Here is a 19,773-nt window from a genome sequence, read left to right as displayed (position 1 = left end):
ACTGTCACATGATGAATATCATCCAACAAGTCACCGATCCAATGCCTACGAATTTATCTTATATTGTTTCTGCTAAGTTACTACTGCTATCATCACTATTACAATTACTACAAAATTACTGCTATCACTGTTACTGTTGCCGTTGCTACTGTCACTATTATCAAAACTATCATATTACTGTGCTACTGATTACTTGCTGCAGATAATTAATCTCCAGGTGTGGTTGAATTGACAACTCAGCTGCTAATACCTTCAAATATTCTTTGGCTCCCCTTGTGCGAATCTATAAATTTGGGTTGAATACTCTACCCTCGAAAACTGTTGCGGTCCCCTATACTTGTGGGTTATTAGTTAATCATAAGTAGGAGGTTTGTTCAAGTAAGAACAACACCTAAGCACCGGTCCACACACATATCAAATTATCAAAGTAGCGAACACAAATCAAACCAACATGATGAAAGTGACTAGATGAAATTCCCGTGCACCCTCAAGAACGCTTTGCTTATCATAAGAGACCGTTTTGTCCTGTCCTTTGCCTCAAAAGGATTGGTCTACCTTGCTGCATACTTGTTACTATTATCGTTACTTGCTCGTTAAAAATTATCTTGCTATCAAACTACCCGCTACTTAAAATTTCAGCACTTGCAGACATTACCTTACTGAAAACTACTTGTCATTTCCTTCTGCTCCTCGTTGGGTTCGACACTCTTACTTATCGAAAAGAGCTACAATTGATCCCCTATACTTGTGGGTCATCACCTTACTAACAAGACTCTCAATCACAGACACTTGCTCTGGAGAAAAACTTTACTCACAGTGATTACATCTTGTTCGTCAATGAGAGGAGGGAAATTGACGTTTCCAACCGGAGTGATGTTGCCTTGATGGTTCTTCTTGAAACTTGCAAGAAATGCATCCTAATCCTCCTCCTCGCGCTTCTTCTTGAGCGCTTCAAAAGCCTCTTCACGCTGCTTCTTGCGCGTTTCATAGGCTTGGCGATGTTCCTCCGATAGTTCATCAAGACTGGCTTAATGATGTTATCGGCGTCAACTTCTGAGGGCTTGGGGAGATTAGACATGGTTGATGTTGATTCTTGATCTTTCGTCCCCAGCGGAGTCGCCAAAAAGTGTGTTAGCACACGAACACGTCACCGTGTACCTCCAACACCGAGGGTGACGCACCGCAACTCACGTCGAAGGATACACGTCCACAAGCGCGGTATGCAAGCAATCCGACGGGTGCTTTTCAGGACCCGAAACCCCACGCGCCCGAGAGGGACCCCGTCAGGACGCGCGGCGGCTATGGACTGCCCTAGGTCAGTTCGCTCGCCCCTAGAGCCTTGAGGATCGTTGCCCTTCAACACGAAGAACGAGCGAAGAACGAGAGAGAAAGAACAAGGCGGAGATGTAAAACTAGGGTAAAAAAGTAGATGTATTTTGCGATTGTGTGTTGTTGTTTCAATCGGCCATCACCCCTCATGTATATAAGAGGCGGCTGGACTTCCCGTGCAAGGAAAAGTTAGAATTCACGTCCAAAACCCTAATTTGGGTCCAATTCAGATTGTTTGGTCCGAACTTTCCAAAATTGTTCGGTCTAAAAATTGGCTGCACCTTGTGGGTCATTTTTGGGGTAGTATGCCATCTCAGATCAAAATCACGTAAAAAGCAAATTTAACCGTTTCAACGAGATGAACAACTTTCATATTGGACGTTTTTCGATTCGATGCCATCTTCGGGGCCGAATCGGTCGCACAAAACAAACTATTACTCGCGCTACCCATGAGACATCATGTCCGATGGGGCGCGCCACTTGTGGCTCGTGACAAGGCTGCACTCAGGTGGCTCTAACTTTTACATATGATCTCGGATTTGGACAATCTTTATATGTCTCAACGATACGAAGAAAATTCATGTAGAAAGTTTTCTCATTTGAGGCTGCCATTGAGGTGTAATCGGCCGAACAGTGCTCTAGATACAAAATTTCAATATTTCGAACACAACTTCGGCCTTCGAGATGAAATCGGATGGCGATGGCCCAAACTTTAAATACGTTCATGTTGACAATACGGAACTTTTTCATGTAGATCACTTCTCCATTTTAGACCATCTTAATTGCATTTCGTACCATGCCAAAATCTGATGTCAACACACCTCTACTCACTTATGTTTGATAAGAGCAATTGTTATGGAGTCGTCATAGTGTTTTAAAGATTGTGCCAAACATAGGGTCGTCATAATACGGCTTTCATATTTGCCTAGCAAGTAGGCCCACATATCATTGAGCCATACGTTCTTTCTATCCTATTTACAACAATTTGAATCAAACAATGAGCATAATTCAACAAACATTATTACGAAGCTTTAATCTGAATACAACAAATAATCTAAATAAGCAAATAATCCGATCAAATAAATAGTTCAGGTACAAATAAATGATTATTAAAGTAATTTAAACACAATATCTCTCAGCCAGCTGTTAATGATGCTCAATGAGATCATCCTTAAGCTGATGATGGGAGGCCCAGTCTTCAATCTTTCGGTATGCATCAACAAATGCTTGAATGTGTTTTGTGCGCGTGCGATGCCTGACGATTGTCGCAATATCTTCATTGTAAATTGAGTCTCGCATATCCCTCTCATCCTCTATGATCATGTTGTGTAGGATCACATAAGTGCCGTGGTATTTGCCAAGACATCCTTATTATAGAAACGAGCTGGTGCCCACATAATTGCAAACCTTGATTGCAGCACTCCAAATGCCCTCTCAATGTCTTTAATATGAGATTCTTGCGTCTTCGCAAAATGCTTATGTTTACTGCTCGCAAAACTAAAATTGTCTTCACAAATGTTGACCAAAGATGGATATATGCAATTGGCTAGATAGTAGTCTTGGTTATTACAATGGTCATTTGACGTGAAGTTGCAAGGTGGAAAAGTACCACCAGCTAATCTTGCAAACAGATGGGATCTCTGTAAGACATCGATGTCATTGTGTGATCCATGCAACCTAAAGTAGTAGTGCCATATCCAAAGATCTTCGGAAGCAACAACATCGAAAATTATGGTTGGATCCTTGCAGTGTCTGGCGAATTGGGCATGCCAAGCTATAGCTAAATTCTTCCACTTCCAGTGCATACAATCAACACTCCCTAAAATCTCAGGCTAACCTTTTGCCTAATGCATCGCTAGAAGCATGGCCATGTCCTCGGCATAGGGTGCTCGCAGATACCGCGGTCCACAAACATGCATCACTGTTTCAGCAAACACTTTAGTGTACTTAATGATTGTATCTTCGGCCATTCGAAGAGGATCATCCCATGAATATGCAGGAGAGCCATATGCAAGCATCCGAAGTGTCACGACCACCTTATGAAAAGGGGAAAACCCTAGGAGAATGGTGACATTTCTCTGTCATTAAAGAAAGGTTCGGCGGTGTGCGTGTTGTGGCCAATTCAACGGAACAACCGTTTGTTCATGCGGAAGCGCCGCCGAAATACGTAAGGTGAGAAGGTACAACCCAACAAAGTAGTCATACATGAGACACTCATGGCTGACGTATCTGTTCCGGCTAAATCTGACCAACTTGTGATCTCAGACGCTTTCTTTTCCTTCCGGTTGTTGCTATCTATTCCGCAACCATCAATATTACTTCGTCTTCTTCGTTGTCCATCATTTCGCTCTCAGACTCGTAGCTTGCATCCTGTGATGAATCATGGAAAAAATATTAGCTCCGTCATCGGACCATTTACACATAATGTCAATTATTTGTCATCTTTGCGATTATATGAGCCGCTGAACTACATCTACAAGGAAAGGTTGAGAAAAATTATCTTTGAGGTTGCGCGGCCAGATGGAAGAAAGAAGATGCAGAGCTATAGTCAAGCGCAGGAGGTCCGCGAATGGTTCAACAAAGATGACTAGGGCCAAATCACGACGGTTTGGCTGGTAGAGGTGGCACTAAACATAAGGCGACATAGGGATATGGGTGGCGGCGGAATGGAGCGTGTATCCTAAAATGTTTGTGGCATCAATATTTGAATGGATGAAGGATGCTCTATATCATCTCACCCAACCTCCATATATGAAGGCTCATGGGTTCGATTTGAAGCATGCTTCAAATATTATGGCGACTCAGGGCTAGACAACGGCTCTGCTAGAGTGGCATTTTCGGTCAAACTCGCTATATCGGTGGTTATGGGCTGACATAGCGACTCCGCTGATGTTCTCCAAAACCGAAATATGTTGATCACCACCAATTGTGGATTCTTGGCGCCATGCTTTAATCAACTGTATGGTGCCAAGATGTGTTTGGACCTTTCGAAGGATGATGTGGTGGAACATATGATTAAAATAGGAGAAGAAGGATGTGCGAGCAGTGGCTTTTTGCTTTGATGAACTCATTATCACGTTTGGATTTCACACTAGTTCTGGTGATTTTGTGGCCAATTTGAACTGCTCGCAGAAAAGCAATCCATGAGAACATCTTCCAGCCTCCCATGTCCACGCACATGTTTGAAAAGAGTTTCATAACCGATCTAGAGCAAGTCACAAAAAGGTAATGCCGCCAAATGCTAGGGTGTGGGAAACTGGAAGCTTACCCTGGTCTCCCCATCCTCAAGGGTATGTTAAAGTACTCCTTCTGTGATCGAAACGCTCTTATATTTTTTTTACAGAGGGAGTAAATGCCAATGATGGCCCCAACAAACATGGCAAGTGAGGAGTTGGGGCGGTCGTTTGTCGTAACAACAACGGAGCTTACTTGTGGTCTTATTCTCTCACTTTCAATGGTATCACCGAAGTGACAGTTCTGGAAATGTTGGCATGCGGTGAAGCACAAGCACTAGCAAGTGATCTGATGGTGCAATGCATCATTATTTCTTCATGTAGCAGCTCAATGATAAAGTACATTCATTCACAAATGGGAGGAGCCAATGTTAAGGTGATTATGGAGGTGATTATGGAAGTGAAGGCCAAAACAAACAATTTTGAATCCTATAATTTTATTTTCAGGACTGCACGTAGAAACTTTGAAGCGGACAGTTTAGCAAAGTTTCCTTTACATCTCGATTTTGGTAGGCATGTGTGGCTTGATGTCTCACCCGATCTTGTAACAATTCCTCGGACCATTGCTCTCTAATAAAGTGCGACGGGATTTTCTTTAAAAGAAATCTAATACAGTAGAAGTCTGGCCCCATGACTTGATGATCATCTTTATCGAAAAATGCTTTCGTCCTGTTTTATATATAAAGCAAACCACCACAGTCGTAAAGTACCACAAAGGTTCACACATATACACAAAGATAACACAATAAATAGTATAATAGAATTTTGCTGAGGGCACAACTCAACAAGCCCTGAAAATAAAAGACAAGGCCATAGCACCTGTGCGAAACGCTTGCAGGTGTATGGACGGCCGGTCCATTTGAAAACTGAATTTGGGGTCATACCTGTGCCGCGCTGCGATCCATGTGCCAGCTGCTTCATCGGTTAGATAAACCGCAGTGGAGGTCAACCGCGCATCGCCGTTCGCTAATCTGAACGAATCCCTCCAGCTCCATGTGTCATGATTTCTTCTTCTTCCTCCCCATCTTCACGTGCAACTTGCACGACCTTTTACGCAAGTCTTCATGCTACATTGTCAACCTTGCTAGATGTCGTTATGGAGAACGTTATCCGTTTAGCACTAACGGAATATGGTGTTGTAGAACAGTGCTATTCCGAAGTCATCATGTGTCAGGTCGAGCTGTAATGGATCTAAGGGGCTGTTTGAATTGTGATTATGTTTGTCATATATTGTCATGTTATTTTTGCCACACTTGTCACATTTGCCTAGCTTGAGTTGATCAAATTGTTAGCCACACTTTGGCTTGCCTAAGGGAATCTTGCTATACTTTTTGTGTCTATGACATGTGAGGTTCACTTCTTATAAATTTTTTTGCCTTAGGCGTGGCTAGAACCAAACACCCACCTAACTTGATTAAACTTGCCTAAGGTGAGATGTGGTAAAGTGTGACAAGATGCGGCTAGAAACCAAACAGCCACTAAAACTACTCCCTCCGTTCCATAATATAAGAACGTTTTTGACATTAGTGTAATGTAAAAAATGTTCTTATATTATGGGACGGAGGGAGTATGTTTTTATTTAATTTTTTAATAATATGGTCGCATGCATTTTTCGGATAAAAAACTAGGGTAAGCCTCTTTTCAAAAAAAGAAAATGTGTCAGATCGGCCGGTTCTTAGTCTTAATTACGTGTGTCTCCAAAGTTATGGTTACTCGATGTTTAGTGCTAAAGCTTAGATGGCCACGCCTGCTAGCTATCTGCTCCTTGATTAGCATACATGCTCAATGCTATTCGTTTCTTCATCCAATCGAGATTTATCTCTGGCGCGTCATCTATGGATGCAGGAGAAAGAAAATTTTGACATCTTCAAGAATTTTGATGTATTTTTTTGTAAAGATGCTTTTATAAGGACATGTGATACTTAATGTTAGACTTAGGCCTTCCTATAAAGAAAATATTCTGCAGAAGTTACAGAACACGTCTTGATCGGCCCCGATTATGTTGCATGCAAAGTTTAATCGACACAAACCTCTTGTCTCGAGCAGTGCTACGATGTATTTTCCTTTCTGGTGGTGGCTACTCTGTATATATAGTGCAGGAGCTGGTGAAGATTTTGACTTTGTGAGGCAGCCGGTCCACCGAGCAGCATGTAGAGCCTTGGCAGGATCAAGCTCAGCTCAAGTGAGAAATGGGGACGCGACAAAATAGACACAGCTCATCACTCACTGGCGAATCACATCCATATGGCCCAGGCCCCGGATAAGAAGATGGGCACGACAGACTACGGAGCACGTTGCCTACGTACGTGTCTCGCATGCAATTCTTACTCGTTGCTCAATCAGACAAGCCGTACCAACGCTCTATTGATCTCTGCAGCTGACAAGTGAGTGAGATCTATACTGCAGCGCCATATTATATGTCTGCTTCCGGCTGGTATCGACCATCCATGTTTATCCGGGGCCAGCATATTCATTTTCTTCTGCCTGTCAAACGAAGAGCGCCAACGAAGGCAAAGGAATATACGAGCCTGCGAGCGAGAGCAAATTAACGACTTATAATGCGAAAATCCATCTCTGTACCCAAGTTCATCTGCATCCGCGCTGACAAAAAAACAAAACAAATACTAGAAAAATTAAAAAAAAATTAAATTTTTTATAAGGTAGACAATTTGATGCGTGACGTCCGCTTCAATTTTCACATCATTTGGACATCTAAAGAGCTCTCAGCAAAAAAGACAAATTAGGGGTCTGTAAAAATGCTTACTGTTCATATACTATTTTGTTCCGATTTAGCTTTTTTGCTGAGAGCTCCTCACATGACCAAATGACTTGAAATTTGGAGCGGGCCTCCCACATCAAATTGTTTACCTCACAATTTTTTTTGAATTTTTGAATTCCTTTTGATTTTTTTATGATTTTTTTTCTAACCTGGTGCAGATAAGTCTGGGCACCGAAACGCCCTACTCCTTATAAAGTATTTCAATTATAAAAGGTGGTTATTGCCCAGACTCTTTTAGGGAAATTACCCAGTCAATTTAGAAATATTTAATTACTAGTTAACATTTTTAAACAAAACCCCACATACTTTATTCAGTAGATATAATACTCCCTTTATTCCAAAATATAGTGCGCACGCGTTTTCCGAGGTCTAACTGCTTTGACCATAAATTTAACCAACGCGGCCGACTGCGACAGGAGAAAAAATTATATAATTGAAAACTTCTTTTAAATACGAATTCACTGGTATAACTTTTGCTCTCGCCGCAGTCGATCTCATTGGTTAAATTTATGGTCAAAGTTGAAGCACGGAAATAAAGGAAGCACTATATTTTGGAACGGATGGAGTAGATACATCATCTATGAGGAGGGTAACAATTTCATTCAAAGGTTCCTCAAACTAATTAAAAATCAAAAGAACTGACCAACTTAGTCAGTTCACGAGCTAACTTATTTATTTCTCTACTACCATGTTCGAATCTATAAATAGGAAAATTACACGTGAAATGACAGCAGCCGTAAAAAACTGTTGTTGCACCTGCAGAACATCCTCCGCTCTTCATGGTGTCATTGACCTTCAAAATTGTGATAACTAATGACAAAACAATTGCATCCCACCCTTTGCGCAAGAGTCAACCCATTCCCCCTCAATGAATTTGCCTTTATCAACCTTGACGACCGCCCCGACAGTGACTCTAAGCTGATCATGATCAAAAGATGCATTAACATTGAGCTTACAAAATCCACAGGGGACCCCATCCTTTTATTATCGCTCTTGGAGAGGAAGCAATAAAAAAATTGTGGTAGGTGTCCGGATCCCCATGTAAATCTAAGAGGCGCTCTGATTTATTTGCTCATGGACCCGTTTACGTCTTTCCCATCGCAGATACTAGGTGGTAATGGTGATCATCTCTCGAGCATTCAAAATCTCCACATAAGACAAATCCTGCTCAGGCATAAGAATTAAGAACTCCAAGACCGCCTCGTCCGCATGATCGAATTCACATGTTCTCTTGATGATTTCGTCCAAACCCAACCTTCTTAAAGCATCTCTTGCTTTGTAGCAGAGGAAAAACCACATGCTTTGTATCTTCTGGACTAAAAGAACAAGCAAGGCATTGAGGTGAGACTTTGATATGTTGTTGGCCAACATAACACATAGTGGAGTTATGTTTTAGTGGCTTGTGAGTGTTTTACTAAAATAAAAGTTAAGAGAGAAGGGAAAGAGGGGTTGCACACAATCAAACTTGATATGCATAAAGCTTGCGGTAGGGTTGAATGGCCTTTTTTTAAGGAGATCATGCTAAAGCTGGTCCATGATGGGTAAATTTTATTATCCAATGTGTATTCATTGTTAAATTTTGGGTTCGGTTTAATGCGGAAGAAAGCGAGAGTTTCAAGCCTACGAGAGGATTACGACAGGGTGACCCTTTATCTTCTTGTTTGTTTTCATTGTGTATGAAAGGTCTGACTGCTGTACTTACGCATGTGGAGGAGAATGAAAATATTTTGGAAGTGAAAGTTTGTAGAGATGTCCCCTGGCTCGGATCACCAAGCATCTCTTCGCTGATGATTTTATTGATCCTCATGAAGGCTAATATGCACAATGCTGAGACTTTGAAGTCAATTTTGGATTTGTATTATGTCGCTTTGGGGAAAATGCCGCATTTGGTCGAAATCGAAGGGGCGGCGGATGTGAAATTGGATAGGCGACCGACGCTTCAGTGGCCGTCTGGGGTGGCGGGCGGCGGAGTGGTGGCGGTAGCCTTCAACAGGGTGGAGGCCCGGCCGCACAAGGTAGCGAAACGACTTCGCTTTGGATTCACGGGGCAGTCATGCGATTTTGCATCTGCTAGCCAAGTGTTGTATATTTACAACACCTGTGCTACATTTTAGGGTTGTCCAAAATGTTTTTTTGCAAAAAAATTAGCTGCCGGAGGCTATTTTTTCGTTCAACTATCCTTAAAACATCTATTGCCAACAAGGTAGTTACTGGAGATGCTCTAACATCTTCTAAATATTACTCCCTCCGTCTTATAATGTAAGACGTTTTTTGACACTAGTATACATTATGAGACGGAGTAAGCTCCATGCGACAACCAATATTCGAAGCCATTTGTACGTTGTATATCAGTACATAAATACAAGTATAATTAGTAACATACATGTTTACATGCGTTGCATGGCTAACTGTTATCTTGGACTATACATAACCAGTCGGGAGAGGATTTGGGACACGTAGGTGCGGGGGGCACCGCGTGCTTTTTCTTTTGACTTCCAATTTTCAAACTTTATTAAATTGAAGTCCAAACTAGGTTTTGTTTTTATATTCGCATTTTTCGTGACAAGAGCTTTTAAATAAGATCTATTTTGAATACGTTTTGATGAATTTTGATTTTTTTAAGTTTTAACTCTTGAAACTTTAATACAAGCGATCGATAAAATCACGACTTTAGTACCTGTGAACGACAAAAACAATCTCTTAAAGTTTCAAGTCAAAAACTTGAGATTTGCGACCGAGAAAATCAGAATTTTTAGATGTGAAATCATAAGTTTCAACGATTAAGACTTAAAACTTATTGTGCCCACATATGGGATCCAACTACTTCGCGATCGGACAAGGCTTGGCGGGTTTATGCCCCCACACCCGTGTGCCCCTGCAAATTTCTAATAATGGGTCGACCAAAACTCACCCCTTCGCTTGTAGCCTTGTACGCAAGGGCACCCAGGAGCTAAGGTTTCATGTGCCTCCCACTGATGATGTCGTTGGTCTGCCTCGTCTCCTGTGGCCTCAGGGCCTTGGACCTTGCCAGCGGGAGGCTCCTTTTTTGATTGAATTTTGTAATGGTTTGTATCCTGCTCTAAGAGGCGAGGCAGCGATGGCTCTTTTAAGATTCAATAAAGTTCTCCCTGCCTAGCCCCCGTCTCGTGGTGCTTCTAGTGTCGTTGGAGTGCGAAGGTTGGTCTCCAACGAATATTGCAGGATTTGGTTGGCGTTTTTCTTTTGTGGATCCACGTGAATCTGGTCTTCGTTTGTGTGTGTTTGTGTGTTTTCAGGTTGGATCCTTCCGATCTACACTTCTCTTCATCATCGGCAGTTGTTGTTCTAGTGTGCTGGTTCTATAGGGCCTTAGCATGATGAATTTCTGACTGCCTACTACAACAAGGTTTGCCCGGCTCCGATGAGGGGAGAGTGATCACGGTGGCGCATCTTCGGCACGTTCAGTGCTTGTAGTCGTCGTAGCTGGTCTACGGACCTGGATGAAATTTTTATTTTTACTGTTATTTGTACTGCCTTCACAGTTGAGGAATTAATCGAAAGTTTATAGATTGAAAAAATTTCTTGTAAAAAAACGGTTATCTTGACTGTTGCTCCATCCATGCATGGCTTGATTGTTTTGAACTTTCCATCATGCGGCTGGGTAGGAAACGGGTCGAGCTACTCAAACCCGTTGGACATTCACTATAACGTAAATACTGGTAGCGAGTCGGTATATTTGCTCCCACTAGTAACATGTCAGATTATCAGTGACGGATGCAAATGTTTGTCCTTCAATTATACTATTTCACCTATGTAAATAATTCTGTAGTAGTGAAATGCTAAGTGTAGAACATCAACCCAAATAAAGAGCCAACTATTTTTTTAGTTTTGTAGGGGAAATAGACCACTTTATTGCTCTATAGAGAGTTTTACAGGAATTACTTTAGACTCATTTGGATTCACAAGCCAAACATGATGCCCATGTGACAAGGAAAGAGTGTGTTTCGCTAAACTATTTACTTCATAATTAGAAAGACATCCTTCATGGCCAAAGGTGCAAGAATTAAAAGCTAATGCCCACTGATTGATCTCTTGAATGATGGATGCGTTATTTCCTACAGTTCCCTTTGTCAGATCAATGATTAACACTTTGCAATCTGTAGCTATATTTACCTGGAATAGATTTAGATCACTTGCAAGCGAAAGCCCTTCACGTCACACGAGAGTATCGAGAACTCCAGGATCACTGAGCCCTTCGATCATTACTGCATATGATCCCATATAATCTCTGGTGTGATTTCGTGCAACTGCACTAAAGGAGCCCTTGACGCCATCACGAGATACAACACCGTTGACATTAATCTTGCATACACCTGATTCAGGGGAAATCCATCTAGGCGTTGTAGCGGGAGCTGGTCGAGTCTGAACTTGCATCAGTGTATTTTTCGGCAGTTGCAGTTCGTCGACGAACCTTTTGATGAATAAGTGTGTCCCTAGGGGACTTTGCTGTCCTCCCTCATCTATCAGCTTCTTTGGGCCGACCAGATGGCCCATAAGGTAACAGGTTGTGTTAGCTGAGCATGTGATAACGAATCAAACATGGAGAAAAGCCAGTTCCCTGTTATCGGTTCGGCTGTCAACAATATGTGATGGAGTGTATCATCCTCATCCAGTGACTAGACACATCTCGAATGCAGCCATGAATCCTTAGCCCCACAAATTTGGCAATTGCTTGAGGTAGACATGTTCATGTTGCTTAACAAGACATCCGTAGGGATTGAATGTTGGGCTAATCGCAAAAGGAAGACCTTCACTTCAATGATACATCCACTCACCATAGTTTTGTCCAGGAATTTTGTTCCCTGTCTGGGTCTGACGAACCCCCATGTCCCTCGGGCCATGCTTTACTTTGCAGTTTGGTAGTTACCAGCATTCGATAAGCTGACTTGACCGAAAAAACACCTTTCTTCTCCCGGCTCCATGCTAAAAAATCCTCTTGGTGCATTGTACCGATGGGTACATCCAGGATTGTATCAGCATCAATTTGGAGGAAAGTTTGAGCAATCTTAGTTCGGCTCCATGATGTCGTTGTTTCATCTATCAACTGTGAAACAAAATGTGGCCTCTCTTGTGTTAAAGCATATGGTCACATAGAAGAGTCCCTTGGTAGCCAATTCTGCTCCTAGATATTGATCGTCTTGTCATCACCTACCCTCTTGAGTAAGAGTGTAAGACCTATAACCACACATCTTTGCCTTCGATAATGGCCCGTTATATCTATGAAGGATTGCTATCGTGAAGAAAAAAAAAACACATGATTTTCAACATGGACAGCGTAATCAAAGTACAAATTATTATGGGCCACACTGATACAATGTGCAACTTTTTGGCAATACATGGCCCAAGCTACAAATAAGTGGCACAATATCTTGCCCAGATCGAAAATGATTCATTGAAAATAACCTAACAATTGAAATTAGCCCCAAACGACTGTACCTAACCCAAAATGCATAACTATTGCACAATTTTTTTTGTCACGTCTAACTTAAAGATAGTATACATGATAAAAGCCTGTACTTAGTAACCCAAAGTGTAAGACTCTGCTACAAATCTCTCAAATTTTAAAACATGGCATACGTGTGGTGAGCCCGGGAATTCCCTTCGGCAAGCATGTCAAATCCTGGCATGTTCAGTCTTTTTGTCAGGATTTACCATGGCATGTTCAGTCTTTTTGTTAGGATTTACCATGCTTGTTGTAGAAATTGCCATGCTCGAGATAGGTAATTTGCCTAAAAACCGTTTATTTGTCAAGCTTACAAAGCCGATGTCAGATTTTTAGCATTTTTAAACTGTAGTTAATATACAAGATGCAGTATAGAGACAGTAAAATTAGCAAATACAAAAACGAATAGGCATGGACATTTCGCTAAAAAGGAAGGCATCTGCATAAACTAGCTCGATCCACATGATTACATGGGTTGCATGGCCAGCTGTTATCTTGGACTCTCGTGCCATCCATGCATGGGTCATTTCTCATCGTGTAGCCGGGTCGGAAACAGATAGCGACTCAAGGTCACATGTGCGCGCCGCAATCGCAGCCATTCTGGGCCGTCGATCTTCGTTTCCTCTCGTAATCCGAGACGGGGACATCGCGCCGTGTGCGTGAGTGTGACCGTGAAACCGAAACCAGCAGCCCGGCCGATCCAAGGCACGGCACGGCATGCAGTGCACACGCATGCGCCACCGTGAAACCAGCAGCGTCCGCCGCGGGTTGCCCCCGCACGAGCTCGCACACGCGCCCGCCATCCGCGCGCGCCGCCGTCCCCAACACGTGTCCTCCGACCTTCACGTGCCCCTCTCTTCCTTCGCGCGCGTACTCCAGTGAGTGACGCCGTCAATCTCGCCGTCACACGCCCGCCCACGCGCGCGCGCCACCGGCCCACTCTCCCCCTCCTCTTCTACCGCGACCTCGCTATAAAAACGGAGCCACCAGCCCGCGAGTCCAGCCAGCCAGCCAGGCACCGCACCATGGAAGCCACCTCGTCCCTCACGCGCTCCCTCTCCCTCGTCCCCCGCCCCCGCCGCTCCTCCCGCGCCGCCAAGTCCTCGCACATGCCCACCCTCTCCCCGGCGCCGCGCGTCCTCCCGCTCCGCCGCGCCAGGTCGGACGCCGACCTCCTCGGATCCGTCCCCGCCGCGGCGCCAGGCTCCGCCGGCTCCGTCCTCCTCCGCTCGCCCCGCCCACGCACCCTCGGGGAGAGGGACGACGCGCCGATGGAGGACTGCTTCGACGGCTCGGGCGCCGGCAAGGGCAACAACAGCTCCGGCCGCGGCGGCGGCAGCGGAGGTGCCGGCGGCAACGGCCAGAGCGCCGGCATGGGGGAGCACTACCGCAGGCTGCTGAGGCTGGAGCCGGACAACCCGCTGCTGCTGCGCAACTACGGCAAGTACCTGCACGAGGTGGAGCGCGACCTGGCGGGCGCCGAGGAGTACTACGGCCGCGCCCTGCTCGCCTGCCCCGGCGACGCCGACCTGCTCAGCCTCTACGGCCGCGTCCTCTGGGAGGCCAACCAGGACAAGGACCGCGCCGCCGGATACTTCGAGCGCGCCGTCCAGGCCGCGCCCGACGACTGGTATGCGCGCGCCCCATATAGTTCGCGACCATTCTTGTTACCACCCTGTTAATCTTGGTTTCGGTGTGACTGTGTGGTCGATCGAATTACTTCTTGCTAACTAGTGATGTTTACTTGCAGCTATGTGCTGGGATCGTACGCAAGCTTCCTGTGGGACGCCGAGGACGAGGACGAGGAAGAAGCGAGCACGGCGGTGGCCAGCTCTCCGGCGTTGGTGTCGGCCTGCTGACCCTAGCCGTTGATCTGGAGTGGCGCGGCGGTGGCGGTCTACTGTACAATACCGCAACGCACTGTACTGTGCGTAGCAGAGCCGGGATGGCAGCTGGTCGGTGACATCCTCGGCCGTGTGAATTGGCAGGCTGGTCAATCCAGGGATAGATCGACGCTGCATGCCATTGCCGGCAACAAGTTGAGGAAGGAGACGACGGACTTGAATCGATCCGGCCGGGCCACCTGAGGCGTCAGTCAATAATAACTACTACTGCTCTACTGATGTTCTTTGTTGCTACTCTATTGGCAATCGCCTACTGCTGCTTAATTAACCTTTCTTGTACCAATCACTACCAGATGTTACTGTACCTATAGAGCGAGCTTGCTATCCGCTGTACTGCTCGGCTGATGCTGCTAAGCTTAATTCTAGTATTTCCTTGATGTGTAATTACATGCCGGTCGGGATAACCTTTGCTTCGATCAGGCTGTTTTCATCCAATAATTAAGCTATGTTTATAATAATATATCTGTCAGTGCCATATCTTCAAACAAAATATAATACCTGTTGGGTGGAGCCATTTGCACAGCTTGCGATGGCAGTGGCATTAGAGCATCTCCAGCCGTTGGGCTCCAGGGGCGCCTAAAATCCCGAGGCGCAAAAAATCGGCCTGGGGGCGAGTTAGTCCCCAGCCGCCGGCCTCAGGGCCGCCCCAGGCGCGTTTAGAAAGAAAAATATATAGAAAATTTCGGCAAAGTTCGGCGAAGTTCGGCTAAACACGACTAAATTTCGGCAAATTTGGGCATATATTAGACATGTTCGCGGATTTTCATTACATAGCAAATATATAACTAATCTAAAAAAGAAACTGGCTGAACGCCGAGTAGTCGCCGTCGTCGGCCTTCTTCTCCTTGACGCGGGCGCCCCTGCTGGACCCGGCGTCGCCATGGCGGACTGGTGGCGGCGGCGGCGCGTCGTCGATGACGACGACTCCTCCTTCGTCGCGGCCCCGGCGGCGCACTGGCGCTCCCTCGCCATCTTCAGGGAGTCCTGGCGTGCCCATTCGAGGGCCGCGTCGTCGTCGAGCTCCACGTCGCCGTGCTCCGTCTTCACCGGCGCGAGCCCCGGCACCGTCTTTGGCTTGTCGAAGCGCGGAGGAGGAGCCGACGAGGAGGCGGGCCGGCCGCCCTCGTTGATGACGATGCCGGCGCTGCGAGTGCGCCGGCCGAGCGGCGTCTCCGCCGCGGGCTCGGCCTTGACGCCGAGCAGCGCCGGAGAGTCGGAGGAGTGGGAGGAAGAGCGCGAGAAGGAAGAAGAGGAGGAGCCGAACCTCCTTGGCATCCACTGCCCGTCGCGTCGGCGGTGAGTCGGGGCGGCCGCCCTCACCGGGGGATACGCCAACGACGGGTTGTTGCCGCCCTCGAGGTGCGTCAGCACGCCCTCGAGTGTGCGGCCGGGGACGCCCCACCACAGGTGGCGCCCCTCGTTGTTCTTCAAGCCGCCGACCACCGGCGCGCCGTTGGTGGACGCCAGCCGCTGCTGCTGACGGTGCTCGAAGTACGCCGCCCAAGCCGCGTGGTTGTCGGCGGCGTACTGGGGGAGGGCGAGCTGGGCGTCGGTGAGGGAGCCACGACTCCTGTTCGCGGAGTGTGCGGCGGCCGAAGCCGTTGGCCGCCGCCTCGTCTCCGGGGAAACGCTCGGCCATCGGGAGGAGAGGGGAAGGGAGAGGGAGGGCTCGGCGGCGGCTCACCGGAGAGGGAGGGCTCGGCGGCGGCGCTCGGGAGAGGTAGAGCTCGACGGCTAGGGCGGGGCTGGTGTGGCCAGAGGCGAGCAAGGCCACCGACTTATATAGCCGCGCCGCGCCCGTGTGTACGCGTGCGAGGGAGGGGGAGGGGAGGCGTCGGCGCGCCGTCCCGTGACGCGCCGCCCGTGAGGAATCAATGGCAAGGCTGACCGGCGGCAGCCTTGCCATTGATTCTCCGCAGGAAACCGAGGCGTTGGGGGGAGACGAGGCGCGGTGTCGCTGACGCGGCTGGCCCGCGGCTCTTTCGCGCGAAAACCGCTCGCCCCGGCGCTCCCGGGCGCTCCCCAGCGCTCCGGGTTCAGCCTGGGTCCGCCGGCGCTGATTTCGGCCCAGGCCGGCGAAAATCGAGCTCCTGGGGACGTGACTGGGCCGTTTTTTCGGCGCCGGCGAAAAAAATCGCCTGGAGGGGCCTTTCTGAGGACGCGGCTGGAGATGCTTTTATATGCGTGGTCAGCAATTTGGCAAGAAGAAATAGAAGTGCGCGCGCTGGAACGATCGGTCTCGTAGAGGAACTAAACTTTCCTTCCTTAGTCTAGCGAACAGAGGATACTAAACGCAGTTGTCAAAAAAGGAACATAAACTAAACGCCCCGGGCTCACTGTTGAATTCACGGGGGATAAAATATGAAAGAGCACGGCCGGCCCCATCACCTGAAATCACGGGGACAGTGTTTTGAGACTAGCCACAATGGGTAGTAACATAGACTAGTAACATGGGCATGTTACTAGTCTATGTTACTACCTCCATAGTGGGGAGTAACATATGTGTGGTAACATGGAGCACTTCATTTATTAGGCTATAGACACATCTTGCCTTGATATGTGTGATGTTACTCATACTAATAGTAACTAGCTATGTTACCATTTTCATCTCTTTCTTCATTTATTGCATGCCACATCATCTATTTAACCTAGATATGTGTGATGTTACTACCTATGTTACTCCCATTGTGGATAGTCTGATGGTGCGCGCACACTTGATGGGGCCCTGCCCTTTTAACAGCGCCCAGTAGATCGATCGTTGCAACGCGCGATCGCGAAAGAGTCGTTTCGGCATGTTAGTAGTACAAGAAAGTCGCGACGAACAAATACTCTACTGTTTGTTAGAGTAGTCATTATGGTATACGACTTCTAGTCCAAGTCAGTTTTGTACCCTACCTCAAGTCGGTTTGTACCCTCTTATATACTCTTGTATGCCGCACCAAATCATCAATAAGCAACAGTTTTATTCAGCTTTCATGGTATCAGATACCGGTCCCAGGGTTTAGGGTATAGCCGCCGCCGCCCGGCTACTTCGAGCGCCGGGCCGCACTCATCGCCAAGGCTGCCAACGCCGCGGCCGCTTCTCTCTCGGCCCTCACCATAGCTCCACAAAACTACCCTGCACCCATCCTCGTCGCACGAATATCTCTTGCTGACACAATCTCCGACGTCAGCCCCTACATCCCCATAGTTCTTGATCTCGCCGCCCACAACTACAACCATTGGAGACATCTCTTCGATCTCCACCCCGGTCACTGCAACCTGCGTTCGCATGTCGCCGCCAACTGTCTTCCCCGCCCCGACAATCCGCAATGGTTGAAAGACGATCTCGCGATCGTCCAGTGGTTCTACACCCGCATCACCACCGAGATCTTCAACATGCTCGATCACGACGGCGCCACCGCTGCCAACATCTGGCACTCCCTCCGTCAGCTCTTCCAAAGCAACACCGACGCTCGGAAAAACACTCTCCACACCGAGCTTTGCAATATGGTGCAAGGAGACGCCCCGGTGAACCTGTTCTGCCAGCGCGTTAAGACCATTGGTGATGAGCTCCGCGAACTCGGCGATACAGTTAGCGACTCATAGCTAATCAATATCGTCGGCGGCGGCCTCAGCGAAGACTTTGACAAGCAAGCCTCGTTCATACCGATGATACGGCCCCCTCCTACCTTCGCTGAAGTACGTTCCTTACTACAACTCACGACGGAAACACAAGCTCGCAAGGACTCTCGCCCCAAGGTCTTTCATGCTGCGGCTCGTCCTCCTCTGTCGTCTACACCAGCGCCGCCTTCCAGGCTGGCTCCTGCCGCCGGGCCGTCGGCATCGTCATCTGTTGAACCGCCCCCAGGTTGGCGTCCTAGTCTGAACTACCGCGGGAAAAACCCTATCTACAGGCCGCCGCCGACTCGTTCGGTTCCGCCTACGACATCACCAGCACCGAGTCCTGCACCACCCACCAGTGCTCCATCTGCGGTTGCATGGCGGCCTCCTCATGATCCTTGGACGGGGCTTGTTCAAGCATGGCCCATGCCCTGGTCCGCTCCGTCCACCCTCGGTGCTCCGCCGGCATACTCAGGTGCCTGGCAACCCGGCCTTCGGCCGCCTACTGGTGCTCCCGGGGTTCTCAACCGCCGACAGCCGGCCAATGCCTATCACGCCGCCCCGACGTATGCTCCTTATGGTCATTACAGCACCGACGGCGGCGCCTACTACACACCTCAGCCAGCCCTGCTCCCGACGCCACCCCCACCACAGCCGGCCAATGCCTACTACACTCCCCAGCCGGCCCTACTGCCTTCACCATCGTATCCGCCGGCACTGCTTCCAACGCCACCCTCACCTGCGACGCCGAGCTGGGATCAAGCTGCCTTTCTCCAGGCCATGAATAACTTTGCTGCACAAGGAAACTCAGGTACGGATTGGATCTTTGATTCAGGGGCCTCTAGTCATATGTCTGCATCTAGTAATTGGTTATCTTCTTGCACTAAATCTCCTTTCCCTTCCATTATCCTTGGAGATGGATCATCTATTCCTATATATTGTGTTGGTCAGGCTCAACTTCCCTCTTCCACCAAACCTCTTTTACTTCGCGATGTTCTAGTTGCACCCGCCCTCATTAAAAATCTTATCTCTGTTCGCCAATTTACTTGCGACAATCTAGTTTCGGCTGAATTTGACCCTTTTGGTCTATCTGTGAAGGATTACCTGACCAAGGCCGAGATCGCTCGCTTCAATAGCTCCGGTGATCTTTATTCTCTTAATGGAGTTCCTGCCGCCACCCCTCCAACATCCATGCTGGCCTCCGTCGATCTCTGGCATCGTCGCTTGGGCCATCCCAACCCCGCCGTCTTAGCTTCTATGCTTAGTGAATTTACCATACCATGTAATAGGGACTCTCATAATTCTGTGTTTTGCGAGTCTTGTCAATTAGGCAAACATGTGCGTCTTCCCTTTAGTTCCTCTAGTTCTTGTAGCACTTATCCCTTTGATATACATTGTGATTTATGGACCTCTCCCATTGCAAGTGTTTCGGGTTTTAAATAC

At 47.5% G+C, this 19,773-nt stretch overlaps 1 protein-coding gene across 1 annotated transcript; it reads left to right on the top strand.

Annotated features, from left to right (window-relative positions):
* The first annotated feature begins 13,814 nt into the window (after positions 1-13,814).
* LOC109780991 (uncharacterized) lies at positions 13,815-15,185 on the top strand. Its single transcript, XM_020339572.4, has 2 exons — positions 13,815-14,453; positions 14,574-15,185. Exons 1-2 carry the CDS (start codon positions 13,849-13,851, stop codon positions 14,680-14,682), a joined length of 714 nt encoding a protein of 237 aa, XP_020195161.1. The 5' UTR covers positions 13,815-13,848; the 3' UTR covers positions 14,683-15,185.
* Positions 15,186-19,773: the final 4,588 nt, after the last annotated feature.

This window comes from Aegilops tauschii, chromosome 1, assembly GCF_002575655.3.
Source record: "Aegilops tauschii subsp. strangulata cultivar AL8/78 chromosome 1, Aet v6.0, whole genome shotgun sequence".
NCBI classification, from domain to species: Eukaryota; Viridiplantae; Streptophyta; class Magnoliopsida; order Poales; family Poaceae; genus Aegilops; species Aegilops tauschii.
The sequence above is the reverse complement of the archived record's forward strand: the minus strand, read 5'-3'. Positions and strand labels throughout refer to the sequence as shown.

What these genes read in the sequence shown, in the direction of transcription:
- LOC109780991 (XM_020339572.4), top strand. Translation starts at nt 13,849, where the DNA reads ATGGAAGCCACCTCGTCCCTCACGCGCTCCCTCTCCCTCGTCCCCCGC. An exon ending in CAGGCCGCGCCCGACGACTG is followed by an intron (nt 14,454 to 14,573) that starts GTATGCGCGCGC and finishes GTTTACTTGCAG; the next exon opens with CTATGTGCTGGGATCGTACG.